Here is a 14,571-nt window from a genome sequence, read left to right on the forward strand (position 1 = left end):
AAATCATGGAGCTAACGTTAATGCCAGTAATAAGTCAGGTATAACTGTAAATTGCAGCTGAGAAAAGATATTTACAGATTGATGAACATCTTTTAAAACATGGAGTTTTATATTAATTCGACATATATCTCTTTTTTTGCACCAGGTGTTACACCACTGTGTCTTGCTGTTGAAAAAGAAAATGTAGAAGCTGTTGCGATGTTGTTAGACAGAGGGGCGGATATTAATGCTATATCATATAACGATTATTCTGACTTTTCTCGTCGCATCTATTATGAAGAAATTGCTGATTTTCTTACACAGCATATAGTTAAGATAAAAGCTGCAAATTTATTTGTAAGTGAACAATTAGTATCATTATGCAGCAATTATGAAATAAAAGATTTACAGGATGAATGTGAAAAAGAAGTCGCTATCATGAAGAATGAGAAAATTAGTAATACTACCATATCATTTTACGATATCTTGATAAAAGATACAAATCAAGTAGCAATATACATGAGAAATGAAAATGTAGTGCAGGTTTTAAGATCGGACGAGTATAAAACAAAATTTCCAATATACTCTAGCATGATAAAAAATCAGTTCAGAAATGGTATGGAAAGAAAAGAGTTGCTTGAACAAGGCACTAAAAGTTTGTATTTTTTCTGTAATTGTCCTGAGCTACCACGTGAGTGTATTGATCAAATATTTAGTTACCTAAGTGATACTGACATAAGAATTTTAATAGATGCTTGGAAGTCTGTTAGTGTCAGTAATTTTAATACTGATGTTAATGATGATAGAAATTACTTCAAATACATCTAAAGTGCTATAAAATTATCGTTGCTTTTATAACTGCTACTATTGTAAAGAAATTGCTGAGATTCTTGAACAGCATATAGTTAAGATGGAAACTGCAAATTTATACGTAAGGGAACACTTCTCAATGAGTCGCAATCACAAAATGAAAGATTTACAGGATAAATGTGAAAAAGAAGTAGCAATCTTGAAGAATGAAAAAATTAGTAATACTAACATATCATTTCATGATATTTTGATAAAAGATACAAATCCATTAGCAATATATATGAGAAATGAAAATGTAGTGCAGGTTTTAAGATCAGACGAGTATAAAACAAAATTTCCAATATACTCTAGCATGATAAAAAATTAGTTCAGAAATGGTATGGAAAGAAAAGAGTTGCTCGAACAAGGCACTATAAGTTTCTATTTTTTCTGTAACTTTCCTGTGCTACCATTTGAGTGTATTGAAAAAATATTTAGTTTCTTAAGTAATAATGACATAAAAATATTAATAGATACTTGTAAATCTGTTAGTATCAGTAATCTTAATAACTGATAATTATGATGTAGCAATTACTTGAAATACATCTCTAAAGTGATATTTTTTTTTTTTTTTTTTATTAGGTATTTAACGTGCCTGTAGCTCTAATTAGGCTATTAGACACATTTATGTCGAAGATCAAGATTTTTCTTTTTCGAAGTCAATTTGTGCAGTTCTTTTTGTTCCTACTACCACGCGATACACGGCCGTCTTTTCACAGTAGACGTACCTATCTGTGTCGGGCTCGTGCTCAAAGTTGTTGTGACTTGTGATCGCCTTGTGGGAGGGAAATAAATTCGGAATTACATCCGAATTAATTTTTGGAGACCCGATTTAGGTCGCCGATCAACCGAAAACCTCGGTTGAAGGGAACCGGCCCGGAAAAAATCCTTAGGTGGTGAGCGGATTCGAACTCGGGACCTCCGGGTTCGCAGCCCCTGCACTCAGGCCGCGAGACCACTGGGCCGGTCTCATCTAAAGTGATATGTGTGTAAGTTAAAGAGCCGTCTACAATGGAGAGTTGTAGGCCGTAATAGTAAGAAATTGATTAATCACAGACAAAATACAGAAGAATAATCGATTGTGATCACAATGAAAACGTCAGTGAACTGCGCGGAGTGCTCACACACACCAGGCGCGTGGCTCACTGACGTGCGCCTGGTTAAAGATCGGCGCTGATTGGCCTGATTTACTCAATAATTACTCTTTTATTATAAATAATTGAAAAAAATGGTTCGGGACTTTTCGACTCAGTTTTATTCTTTCTACCTACCTACGAGAGATTGTACGGCAATTCTGGGACACCCTGTATATGCATAAGCTCGCGCACTCTAAGGGCGACGTCCCATTGAGCGGAAATCTATAGCGGAACGGAATGTGCGGAACCAGCTCGACCAATCATAGCTATTCCGTTTTCTTTCCTTCGCTTTTTCTTTGATTACGATTGGTCGAGCTGGTTCCGCACATTCCGTTCCGCTATAGATTTCCGCTCAATGGGACATCGCCCTTAAGTAGTCTTATATCTCTATGCCGCTAACACGCTAAGCGAAACCGGCGAACCGGCACATTGCGACAGGCACATTGCTCCCCCCTTTTTCCATCTAGGAACTTGTCGCGGTTTTCTTGTCATCTCTGGTTCTCACTCCTTCGCGGCTCGTCGGTACCGCATGGTCTTGTGTTCTGTGACAGTCTTATTACACATAATCTGTAAATTAATCATGGCCGAGAACAAAGAACGCACCTTCATAATGGTCAAGCCGGACGGCGTACAACGGGGTCTGGTTGGCAAAATTATTCAACGATTTGAGGACAAAGGCTTCAAATTGATAGCAATGAAGATGCTCTGGGTAAGTACCGGTTTGCTTACGTGGACTTTTACCGCATTGCGTTGCAACTCGAGCGATGAGTAAAAAATCCGTTGTGTTCTTCCAAAATTCAAGACTCGAAAATCTTACGCTAATCTTACGCGAGCATTTTGTCCGTTCCTATTTTTTTATTTTTTATCGACAAGTGTGTTTTACATCTACAAGCACATGGAATACTCTTATTCGCAATACTTGTCTGTAGTACATATTCGAGAATGTCTTTTTTTTATCCGTATTAGAAAGAAAAGGATAGACTGTGAACTAGTGCGACCAGTTCAGGGAAAAAAAAACAAACCTATTTATGTTTGAATTATCTGACGTGATTGTAATGCTTCTCTTCGATTCACTAATTTGATAAGCGGTATGACCTTAGTGACGTAATCGAAAGCGAAATGACGTCATATAAGTCGTAACATATTTGAAAACAAAAAAATCTTATCGCGTATCGTGTAAACTGAGTACAATTGAACAATCGTCTCACACATGAGCTAAAAAAAAATTAATTTATCGCAGACTAAACTATTATGTCAACTTGTTTACGGGTCACAATATGTGTATAAAAAGCATTAGTTATTTTAATTATTTGAATATTTCTAATTATGTTAAAAATTATAATGTGGACTTCCAAATTTGTCTTTAGAACCACTTCTTTTTCTTAATTGTGTGGTTTGTATATGTATTACTTGCAGCCTACTGAAGAACTTTTAAAGAAACATTACGCTGATTTGGCCTCAAGACCCTTCTTTCCAGGTTTGGTCAAGTATATGAGCTCAGGACCAGTTGTACCGATGGCAAGTATCTCGTATGACTAAAACTGACACGATTTTTCAAGAGAAATAACTAATAAGTGACAATAAATTTTAATATTGATATTAATCTGTGTTTCTTTTTATGATATTTTAGGTCTGGGAAGGCTTGAATGTCGTGAAAACTGGTCGTGTGATGCTGGGTGAAACAAATCCTAAAGATTCCGCACCTGGTACAATCCGCGGTGACTTTTGCATACAAGTGGGCCGTAACATCATTCATGGATCTGATTCTGTCGAATCAGCCAATAAGGAAATTAATCTATGGTTCGGCGAGAAGGAAGTTATTGATTGGACGAATGCAGCTGAAAAATGGATCTATGAGTAACTGTGATAGAGGATAAGTTTTCCAGATGTTACGTATTTTACGAAATACTTCCCTAGAAAAATATTCCACAAGCCTATACTGCCAGTCGAATTGTACGCAATTATCTCTCGAATTATCGAAAACACAGATGTTAGATTCTAAGAGAAACATCTTTCACAGTTTGTACTACATAACAGATTGACGAAGTTGTGTAACTTGTATTCAGTTTTTAATCGTTGAATGTTAAAAAAAAAAATTCAAAAACATCAACGTTTGTAAAATACAATCGCAATGTCTTTGAGAAACTTTACACAATTGAAATAGATACATATTTATAAAGTATGAAATTTATTGGAACAATAACTTATGATAAAAGCGAACGTAAAAAAGAAAAAATTACATAACTATAAAATCTGCTATCAAAAAATAGTTATTGTAAAAGCTACATCTAATTGCTATTGGAATCGTATACACAAAATAAAAGTTGTCATGTGTAACGAAAATAAGCCACTGGATCATACCGTATGAAAAAAAATTTATAAAAAAAAAACAAAAAAAAGTTGAATTTTTTCTTAATGGGAGATGTCTACAAAAATGAACTATCGTGCTGTGTATCGCAAAAAAAACCAAACCAAGGTATCAAATTTTTATGCAAAATGAGTTATTATGTGTGAATCAACATAATGTTTTTTTTTTTTAAGTTCTTCAGTAGACTGTAAGTAATTGATATTAAAAGTTTTCATACTGTATGTCGTAAAAAAATAAAGAGAAATCAAAAACGTCCATACTTTTTACGCAATAACAGTTATCTCGTGTATCGTATTGTACAAATAAGATACCGTGACATCCTACCAATAAAACAAAAAATAGTTGTTTAAATTTTACGCAATAGGATAGTGTCCGACCGAAACTAGTTTTTACAACCGAAACCGAATTTCGGTTTCTGTCTCAGTTTCGGCCGAAACCGAAACCAAAACCGAAACTTCTTTTTGTGGTAATTCCTTATTACAGTTTTTTAGTTTGAGCCTGTTTCTGTAAAGTTTAGCTAGCTGCAGGTGCGTATGTGTTTAAAAAAGCCCTTATTCGATAAACAAATAACTTTATTGCTCTTAAACAATCAACAAAAAAAAGTACCACAAACGGTCTTCTGTATGTGAGGTGAGGTGTGTAATTCACATAGAAAGAAAATCATTGATTAATGCAGTTTTTATTATCTCACACACACACACACAAGTCTGTACTAATATCACACAATTAGTATTATTACAGTCTATTTGACAGTCAAAGTTTTAGTTATACAAATAAATTAAAATTTGAGTTTGTAACAAAAAATATCAACATGTCAAGTACCTATTATTAATTCAAAGGCATATAATTACGCATTATCATAATAATAATTATGAAGTTGCCAACAAAAAATAGGTAAAAAAAAACTTTTATACTTAAGATTAAGAAAACAAAAACAAATTTTTTCTTTTATCTAAAAAACGAAATAACTTCTATCTAATCTTTGGTTATTATTTAGCGCGACAAGTCGACAACTCACGAACACGAAAGAAGTTTCGGTTTTAGTAGTAGTTTTGGCCGGTTCGCTGCCAAAACCGAAACTAAAACGAAACTTCAATTTTTTGCCGAAACTGGCCGAAACCGAAACCAAAACCGAACCTTCGGTCGGACACTACAATAGGAATTAACTTCCTAACCTAACCTCTCGTTCGACAATTCTAGAGAACTCTCGAATTCTCCCTTTCACGTGTTTCCGGCAATAACGTTTGCGCAGCGACATTAACGCAATTCGCACGTCGGCGCGTCGATCGCGGTCACCCGGTATGTGACACCGCCGACGATTACCTTGCAACTCGGCCGTCCTGACTATCGAACTTCGTCCCGAAGTTCGCCGATTTAATTATTTTACAACACGTCAACAAGGATCGCAACAAAATTACAATTAATCTCTTCTTATCTATTTATTTATTTATTTTTTTTTCTTTAAACGGTAAGTACAACTTTGTTCAATCGAAACGGTAAGTACAACTTTGTCCAATCGAAACGGTAAGTATAACATATTTAGAACGTTTTATATAATACAAACAACCAATGCTTAATTAACTAATCTAATTTTTTCTACCCTTTTTATAGCAGGATTGTTTCCCCCAATCAACGTACTGATTAAATCCAGCGTTTCATTTAGTCGGCAGTCAGAAATTGAGACATAGATTATTTAACAGATTCTGATACAACCGTGTATATATATGTTCTTTCTTTTCTTTTTTTTTTTTGTTTTTTGTTTTTTTCGCACGGAAGGGGAACAATGTCTTCATACAATATTTCGGAAGGCCTTTTTGTAGACGAGTAATATCAGAAGTAATATCTTTAACTCTGAGATTCGACAGCTGATTACACCGTAACAAGCGCTTGCCATAATTCAGTTGAAAGAACCATATTTTCGACAAAACAAGAATTTTTTTGTTTTTCTTCCATGGTCTCCAAATTTAATGTTTCTGATCTGACGGAGCGCAACCCTCGACGTTTAATGGCACCTATTCGTACAATTTAACTGAGTCTATACGATCGTCGGACTGCGCATCGTGAAATTTATGAACTACCGTAAAAGTCTTTCTTTTAAAATAAATTTAATAAATTTTATTATAAATTTTTTATTATAATTTTTATTATAAATTTTAAAAGAAAGTCCTGATGCAAAATTGCTGGCAAATGCCTGATCCCGAATCATAATATACAAATTTACTGCCATCCGTTTGTTTTTTCAAGAGACGCAAGGTCAGATCGACCGTTATCATTCCAATAACATCCAGCGGTAAACATGTAATATATACAAATCCTTTCGTTTATGGTTTTATCATTTTACAGTAAACGCTGTACTTCACGAAGGAAACAGGACTCCCGGTGCCCACGATCGCCGTCACATCACGCCTGTCGATCCCCATCACGCTGTCCACCTGGACAATGGATCCGCCGAGCTCCAGCCCGTGTGAAACCTCCGAAACAAAACCCACCGCCTAGTCGTCAGGGCCCACTTCGCCGCCAGGGTCGGCTGCTGCCGCGTTGCACCCGGTCTCCTGCCTCAGTCACGCAGGACCGGGCAATCGTACTGGCGGTGTCCCTTCTGTCTGCAATAGAAGCAAGTGAGATTATTGGGACAATTCTGATGACCGTGCCCCGATTTCCCGCAATTACGACAGATGTCAGTCGTCGTGCTATTAGTCTTTACCATTGAGTCTTTACACTTTTTTCTCAGGTTCGACGAATCCCTCTGCAATAATGCGCATTTTCCCTAAGAAATCTCCTAGTGAGTCGCTTGCTATTGAAAGAGCTGCAGCTCTCAATGTACCGGATTTTATGCCACCGATTATTAAGTGTATCGCGTCCTTTACTGGTAAGTCCAACGGATGTATTAACGACTCCTTTGCAAACACATACTGATCGAACGATTCTTTCCCAGGATTCCATTTTCTCGCTTCTACTTTCTGCATGGTCTTATAAAACCAATAAATTCCTCGTTTAAACATTTTCATTAACTCTCGCTTCAAATCATCCCAAGATTCTATCCCATCTTGCTTCAGTTCATACCACTGTTTAGCGAGCTTGACCAGCTTGCTCGACGCTGCCAAAAGAACCACGCCATCCGTTGCGCGGTGGATCACAGAAACTATGTCCACGCGTTTCACCCACACATTCACGTTTTCGTCCTCGCCTCCACCGAATTCCGGAATCTGTGTGGCCAACAACTCAACGGTTATATCGCCATAGCTGTGGCCGTTCGTCGACTCAATCGAATTTCCGTTGGCCAGGACCGCACTCGAAGGCGACCCCGCCTGTCCCTCTCTACCCGGCGCTTCATCGCTACTGCGTCCCGTCCTCGGAGCAACCTCGGGTTCCGTGCCCGACGGCTTTGCCCAACCTCGTTCGGTCAATTGTTGCACCAATTGCAGCATAAATTGTTGCTGCTGTAGTTGCATCTCCATCTGCTGCCGCAAAAAACTTTCTTGCAGCTCACGCTGCTCGCGGATGACGCTCTGCATCTGCGTCAGGACTTCCCTGAGAGAGCTCGCCGTCAACGGCTCCTCCGCCGCCGGAGCCCCGGCTTCCGGCGAGTCCGCTGCCGAACCGAGCTGCACCACATGGTTCAAATTCACGTCAATAATGGCCGTCCTATCTCCAGTGGTCGGGAAGTGGAGCTTCTTTGCTTCCTTTCTTAATTGTTCCAATATCGCCACCTCTAGGGCGTCACGGTCGATGACGGAATGCGTCCCCGGCATGTTCTCGCGGCGTAACTCACTTTACTATTTCCAACAAGCGGCAGAAACAATCACTAATTTTTTTTTCTATTTTCAGGGCGAGCACTCAACCACCACTCGATCTTCTGATCTTCACGTGACCACCGACGGACACCGAAACGACAAAGAGTTTGTCCCTTCTTCTGAAGTTGAAAGATTCGTTCTGAACTTCACCGGACTCTCGATTCTCGGATCTCGACAGGGTCGTTGTTACGACAGTTAATATTTAAGTTCAACACAATAAACTCGACACCAACAGTCACCTTGTCTTATTATTTCAAATATATCCGACACGAGAAAATCGTCAACACGATACGACCGACAAATTCACACAACAATGTTATCTTTCTTTTCACGATTCGAACCAAGGGCAACTGTCCTCGCGGCTCGACAATTTTGACTCCGACACAGCGACTTATTTACGACCGTTCGGTTCGCCGGACACGACAAGAATTCCCGACCGCTCCGATTTTCGCCGGATCATGCCTCTCTCGTTCGACAATTCTAGAGAACTCTCGAATTTCTTCCTTTCACGTGTTTCCGGCAATCACATGTTTGCGCAGCGACATTAGCGCAAGTCGCACGTCGATCGCGGTCACCCGGTATGTGACGCCGCCGACGACCGATTACCCTACAGTGTTAATATCTATAATGACAGCTATTGCAAAATATATATATATATATTTTAAATGTTTTATTTTAAATTTTTTATTAACAAATTTGTATATATATATAATAACCTCTTCTTGCTTATATAATAATCTCTTTTTTCTCTTACTAAGAAATAAAAAAAAAAAGACGCATTTCAAAAATACTTTTGACAAATATAGAACTAAATAATTGCGACTTAATGGAAGTTACAGAATATATACAGATGTAAAAGAGAAGCATTTTGTATCAAAAATCGCATAATAAATACGTACTTGTACAAACACTATTTTTATTACAGCAAGTCCTGATATAAAGCAATACTCGTATAATTTTATATAAACATTAATATATATAACACTGCAAAATAATTAGAATAATAAAAGCCAATTTAGTTCAATATTATACTTATAAGTAACATATTAAAATGCACAATTACATTACATAAAAATCTGATATATATATGTATGTATGTATATATATCTCACGTATACATTTCTCTTGTTAATTTTTAAACGTTGCTGAACAGTGCTTTTCAAATTAGAAAATAAGAACTTTCTTTAATTTGATATTTGATATTTTTACAAAAATATTTTGTATGTCATAAGAAGTTTTAAAAATGGTTTTTAGAAACTTATTTTAAATTACGTCGCATATTTCGCAAAAATTCACATAAAAACTAATACACGTAAAAACAAACCTGTCTTATAAGCTTATAGATTCGTCTTGATGTGAATTGTGTTTAAAATATTACATATAATAAAAAAAAAGTTGTGTTTAAAATATTACATATAATAAAAAAAAAAACTTACAACCCGAGAAAAAATGAATTAGATCTAACTTAAATTTAACGAGATAAAAAAATAGAAAAATAGATCTAATTTAGATCCAAATTAAATCTAAATAGATATAAAGTAGATCTAAATAAATATAAAGTAAATCTAAATAAATATAAGCAGATCTATGGAAATTTACACTTTTATTTGTTATTAGATCTACTCTTGATCTACTCAAGATCTGTTCAGACCTACTCAAATCTAACTAAATCTGAGTAGTTTTAATTATAGTAGATCTGAATAGATCTAAAGTAGATTTAATAATATATAAAGGTGTAAATTTAACAGATCTCTGCTTATATTTATTTAGATCTACTTTATATTGATTTAGATCTACTCCATATCTATTTAGATTTAATTTGGATCTAAATTAGATCTATTTTTCCATTTTTTTTTTTTATCTTGTTAAATTTAAGTTAGATCTAATCCATTTTTTCCCGGGAATACATGTGCACTACTGAACGATAATGTTGCAATATTTATATTACAGCTAAGATTAATTGTCAGACATTCCGAGATAAGTACCACATGCTGGGCAGTAATGTTTGTGCATCAAGCAAGAGTCCATACAGTATGGACATGGCACGCAACACCAACATCTAAAAAAAAATGAAATCAAACAATTTTTTACGTTGATTTTTTTTTTTTACTAAAATTTTTCTATCCGCATTCACGCGGATTGAAAATCTTACCCAAGCGCACAAAGCAGCAGCGCGATCAAGTGCGTTTTCATATTTGATTCTGATTCTACACGCGTGGTTATGTTAGCTTGGCAATGTGGACAAGTCATGTTTTGCGTTTCTTTACCAAAGGCCATGCCCGATATAATGGTCACACCTGTAAAAAACGTATTAATTCTAAGGTTATCAGTGCTCGATTATTAAACATACAATTTAGATTTGTGTTTTGCTCTTTTTTTTTTTTTTATTTTATTTTTTCTAATAATTTATAAAATTTTTACTTTGCGGCGGCATCGACGGCGGTGGCATTGATGGTGGCGGTTGCGGGTAAGGATACGGTGGCAAGCCGGGGTTGAAGCCGGGTGGCGGTGCGGAACTATTTTTCTCCATATTTGTATAGTATTACTATCTGTAAACAAATAGAAAATATATTTTTTAATTTTTTACGCGGTGAATATAAAATTTTTGATGATATATGTTCTTGTTGTCGGATTGGACGTTCGCGCGTTCCCGCAACGTACACAGATAATAGAGATCGTCGATCATATGAAACAATAATAGAGCACTTAAAACAAATCAAATGACTCAGTTGGTCTGTTGATTTTTCCGCTGCTCAAAAAACACGTGTAAAGTTGCGCGATATCAAAGAGTACGGAAGTTATTTATTGTGTTTTTTTTCCCCGTGATACTTGATTGATAATTCTTCACACGAACGATGACGTGTGTGTGTGTGTGTATCTCGACGACTTGTAATAATCACAATAACAATGACGATCAGAAGATGAGTACAAGATGGTAGTTGAGAATTTAGTTTCGAGATGTGTACCGCTATGTTGGCAAAGAGATGACGACAAGATTAATAACAATCTTTATATATTTTTTTTTCTATTTTATAGTTTAATCGCACGTTTGTCATGTTTTTGCGCTTCTTTTGAATTCTTGTTTGTTGACGTCAACATTAATATTTATTCTCTGTTCATTATATATATACAGGGTGTCCCAGAATTGCCGTACAATCTCTCGTAGGCAGGTAGAAGGAGTAAAACTGAGTCGAAAAGTCCTGATCCATTTTTTTTCTATTATTTATAATAAAAAAGTAATTATTGAGTAAATCAGGCCAATCAGACGCTCACACACACCAGGCCCGCGGCTCACTGACGTGCGCCTGGCTAAAGGTCTGCGCTGATTGGCCTGATTTACTCAATAATTACTCCTTTATTATAAATAATAGAAAAAAATGATTCAGGACTTTTCGACTCCTTCTACCTGCCTACGAGAGATTGTACGGCAATTCTGGGACACCCTGTATATATATACGCGAATACTCACACAGAACAAAAACTCCATTAGACGTCTATTAGACATCGACAGCTCCATGCAACATTTAATAGATATCTAATGGATGTCTGTGTGGGATACTTGATGTACTTGATTGTAGGTGCATTTACACTCACACGTCATGTTTACGTAACGTATTGCACATCTGAATCAGAATCAGCTTTTTATCAAAATTCACAAGAATTTTATATTGTAATCTTTCTTGATAACTCTCTTTATATACTTTTTTTTTTCTCCGTCTCGTCGTTTACAATCGAGCTGATTGATCAAAGTGTTAACCGTGATGGTCAGTTTAGCTAAACATTAGTACGATTTGTTTGATAAAATAACAATCGGTCCAATTAAGTTATAATCTAAGATAATTAACCGCGACCTTAAAAGCCAAACTCTTTACGTTTGGGTAGAAAATTAAAAGTTAAAATTTTTTGCATATAAATTCCGCGTATTGCGACGAAAAGAAAAAAATGTTTTTAATTTTCTTTGATTTTGTTTAACGAATCTGCAATTTTAATACAAAATTTACAATTGTGTGCGACAGGAAATCTGCACGCAAGCTCGTTTAAAAATCGTTAAGATATCATGGACAACGCGCTCATTGTATTCTCTTGATCAAAAGGAAACGTTTTTGCGAGAAACTCGATCCCACGCATACGCGTGTATACGCATAAATACGTTAAATATGTGACTCATTTTGTGTCACATATAAAATTCAATGTGCAGCTCTTACCGTGCCGATAACGGTCTTCGATTGCGTCATGCTTTATCTCGAATCACCGAAAGTGAGAAAAATAATTGATAAATATTGATTCGGTTTTCAAAAATTTGTGAGTCATTTGAAAGTTAATGTAAAAACGCATATAATTTTGTTTTGCATTGAAATCTGGAAAGAGGTTAAAAAAATAAACCTCTTCGTTTCAAAACCGTTTCTTGCTCGTTAAAACAAGTTATTCTTGCACGAGCAACAGATATATTACGTTCTGATAAATTTAAACGCACGTGCGCAACGTACATATATGTTTGCATATACAGAGTGCTCAAAAAGTTTCGCAATTGTAACATTTCCGCGCGCATGTAACCACTTTTATCCGAATATATCCATATGTTTTTGGCTCAATATTGGTCTTTCTTATTATTGTTTATACAACGAGCGTCTTGTATATCTTAATACGTATATTTCGTTCAAAACAAAGACATTTCGACCACGGACGAAACAATTAAATGATTATTCCCATAACGCGGATTTTAAAATTTATTTGGTTTTTTTTTTTTTTTTTCAACGAAAGAGCAATTCGCTTTCCTTGGGTGATCGTATTAATCGATCGAATGATACGAACGCTCGCGCGCCTCACCTTCGGTAAACGGTGTGCTACCCACGTTCCAATCGAGATAATTGATAACACTTTGCTAACAGATCCATCTTTTTGTGACGTTATTGTTAAACAAACGAATCAATAGAGGCGATCCAAACTCATCTTTAACTTTAACATTATTGTATTTATAATAATTTTCTTCTTTCTTTTTTTTATATTATTCTTTTCTTAGATATTAAAAAAACTTGAGTTTTAACAATGCGCGAAAAATAAATGAAACGGTTGTAGTTAGGCTAGAAGAGACTGTGTTGAGAAAATGATAAAGCACCGGAGACACATTCAACGCTAACTCAAATCAGTGACTCAGTGTCATTTGCAACAATACGACAGATAATTGATGACAGTTGTTTTGTGAAAACATGTTTTCTTTCGCATGTGTTTTTTCGCAGAATATTTCCATTGCAACATATTTGCATCCAATATATATTTTCAAAAATCACATATATAACCAGTTATAAATTATTACGTTAAAAAAAAAAAAAAAAAAACAGATTAGATTTAAAAAACTGTTGTATCGTGAGCCTATTGTCGGACTTGTTGATTTGGTGGCTTGATTAAATGAATATCCCAGGAAAAAAATATCAATGTCGTTGATAAATTTTGAAAGATAATACTTCGAGTAGAGATAAATATGTAATAAAAAGAAAAGTGCACGTTATATAGATATTGTTATATATTGAAAATATAAAGACGGATTAATTTTAACTAATAATTTTTTGCTTGATAAATTATTTAACGAATTATCTTCTCGCGTTAATTCTTTTTGGTAATAGAAAATCAAAAATTTCTTCCAGCTTACGATATATCTTTTACTTTGAGATAGAAATTTCTTTTCCACTTGTGATAATGACACGTACCTGTTGCGCTCGAGAGAGAGAAAAGAAGGAAAACGTGGATGTGTCTCGTGGCGCAGCGCCAAAATTGAACTAGCGCGAAAGCGAATTCCGACTCACGACTCACGACTTCACGAGCCTTGCCGGTTATATGCACAATCGATTTCTCGATAGCGGAAGTGGCGCATTGGCGGGGAGAGCGTGTTCGTGGACAAATCGGTTGAGTCGGCGGAATCGAACCGCGGATGCCGGCACTGTGTTCGTCGAAAATCACAATCGATAACGAGACAGCTCAAGAAGAAACATATGTCATGTGAATAAATAAAGTGTGTAGTAACGATGTTATGAAATACAGAGTATTTTTTTGACTGACGTATTTTTTACGAGAAAACAAATTAATTCTTCTTTTTTGATGAAAAATATGATGTGAAAAAAAAAGAGAATATCGAATGGTACTTGTTGAAAATTCAATTGTAAGAGAGGCACAAATACGAGTCCTTAGTGTATAAATTTCTTTAGTGTGTAGATTTTTTTTTCTAAAATGTGTGCGTCAGACGTTTCGATCTCTCACTTTGCACAGACCTCACTGAAGAAGATGTAAAAAAAAAAAAGAGATCGAAATGTCTGACGCACACATTTCAGAATAAAGAAGCTCATATAATACTAAGAATATTGCTCGTATTTGCCTCTCTTACAATTGAAAAAAAAAATTTTTTTTCGCAATATTTTAAATTAATTTATTAATTAATAAATTAATTAATAAT

At 35.5% G+C, this 14,571-nt stretch overlaps 4 protein-coding genes across 4 annotated transcripts; 2 read left to right on the forward strand and 2 right to left on the reverse strand.

Moving 5' to 3' along the window:
• Positions 1-6: 6 nt before the first annotated feature.
• LOC109856789 lies at positions 7-1,542 on the forward strand. The gene is made up of 2 exons (XM_020432448.1): positions 7-38; positions 146-1,542. Exon 2 carries the CDS (start codon positions 199-201, stop codon positions 805-807), a length of 609 nt encoding a protein of 202 aa, XP_020288037.1. The 5' UTR covers positions 7-38; positions 146-198; the 3' UTR covers positions 808-1,542.
• Positions 1,543-2,449: 907 nt separating this feature from the next.
• LOC109856800 (nucleoside diphosphate kinase) lies at positions 2,450-4,587 on the forward strand. The gene is made up of 3 exons (XM_020432467.1): positions 2,450-2,673; positions 3,381-3,482; positions 3,595-4,587. The coding sequence occupies exons 1-3, from the start codon at positions 2,494-2,496 to the stop codon at positions 3,823-3,825; spliced, it is 513 nt and encodes a 170-aa protein (XP_020288056.1). The 5' UTR covers positions 2,450-2,493; the 3' UTR covers positions 3,826-4,587.
• A 1,979-nt stretch (positions 4,588-6,566) lies between these two features.
• On the reverse strand, positions 6,567-8,798 carry LOC109856802. The gene is made up of 2 exons (XM_020432470.1): positions 7,037-8,798; positions 6,567-6,935 (listed from the first exon to the last, which is right to left on the reverse strand). Exon 1 carries the CDS (start codon positions 8,082-8,084, stop codon positions 7,047-7,049), a length of 1,038 nt encoding a protein of 345 aa, XP_020288059.1. The 5' UTR covers positions 8,085-8,798; the 3' UTR covers positions 6,567-6,935; positions 7,037-7,046.
• A 1,167-nt stretch (positions 8,799-9,965) lies between these two features.
• On the reverse strand, positions 9,966-13,944 carry LOC109856778 (cell death-inducing p53-target protein 1-like). Its single transcript, XM_020432431.1, has 4 exons — positions 13,832-13,944; positions 10,548-10,675; positions 10,279-10,423; positions 9,966-10,185 (listed from the first exon to the last, which is right to left on the reverse strand). Exons 2-4 carry the CDS (start codon positions 10,654-10,656, stop codon positions 10,083-10,085), a joined length of 357 nt encoding a protein of 118 aa, XP_020288020.1. The 5' UTR covers positions 10,657-10,675; positions 13,832-13,944; the 3' UTR covers positions 9,966-10,082.
• Between the last annotated feature and the right edge of the window lie 627 nt (positions 13,945-14,571).

The sequence above is a fragment of the Pseudomyrmex gracilis genome, unplaced genomic scaffold (assembly GCF_002006095.1).
Source record: "Pseudomyrmex gracilis isolate BER0280 unplaced genomic scaffold, ASM200609v1 scaffold_135, whole genome shotgun sequence".
Taxonomy (NCBI): domain Eukaryota; kingdom Metazoa; phylum Arthropoda; class Insecta; order Hymenoptera; family Formicidae; genus Pseudomyrmex; species Pseudomyrmex gracilis.

Coding starts and splice junctions, on each gene's coding strand:
- LOC109856789 (XM_020432448.1), top strand. CDS start 199: ATGTTGTTAGACAGAGGGGCGGATATTAATGCTATATCATATAACGAT.
- LOC109856800 (XM_020432467.1), top strand. CDS start 2,494: ATGGTCTTGTGTTCTGTGACAGTCTTATTACACATAATCTGTAAATTA. Junction 2,674..3,380: donor TAGCAATGAAGATGCTCTGG/GTAAGTACCGGT, acceptor TATTACTTGCAG/CCTACTGAAGAACTTTTAAA. Junction 3,483..3,594: donor CAGGACCAGTTGTACCGATG/GCAAGTATCTCG, acceptor ATGATATTTTAG/GTCTGGGAAGGCTTGAATGT.
- LOC109856802 (XM_020432470.1), bottom strand. CDS start 8,084: ATGCCGGGGACGCATTCCGTCATCGACCGTGACGCCCTAGAGGTGGCG.
- LOC109856778 (XM_020432431.1), bottom strand. CDS start 10,656: ATGGAGAAAAATAGTTCCGCACCGCCACCCGGCTTCAACCCCGGCTTG. Junction 10,424..10,547: donor GCCGTCGATGCCGCCGCAAA/GTAAAAATTTTA, acceptor CGTTTTTTACAG/GTGTGACCATTATATCGGGC. Junction 10,186..10,278: donor CTGCTGCTTTGTGCGCTTGG/GTAAGATTTTCA, acceptor ATTTTTTTTTAG/ATGTTGGTGTTGCGTGCCAT.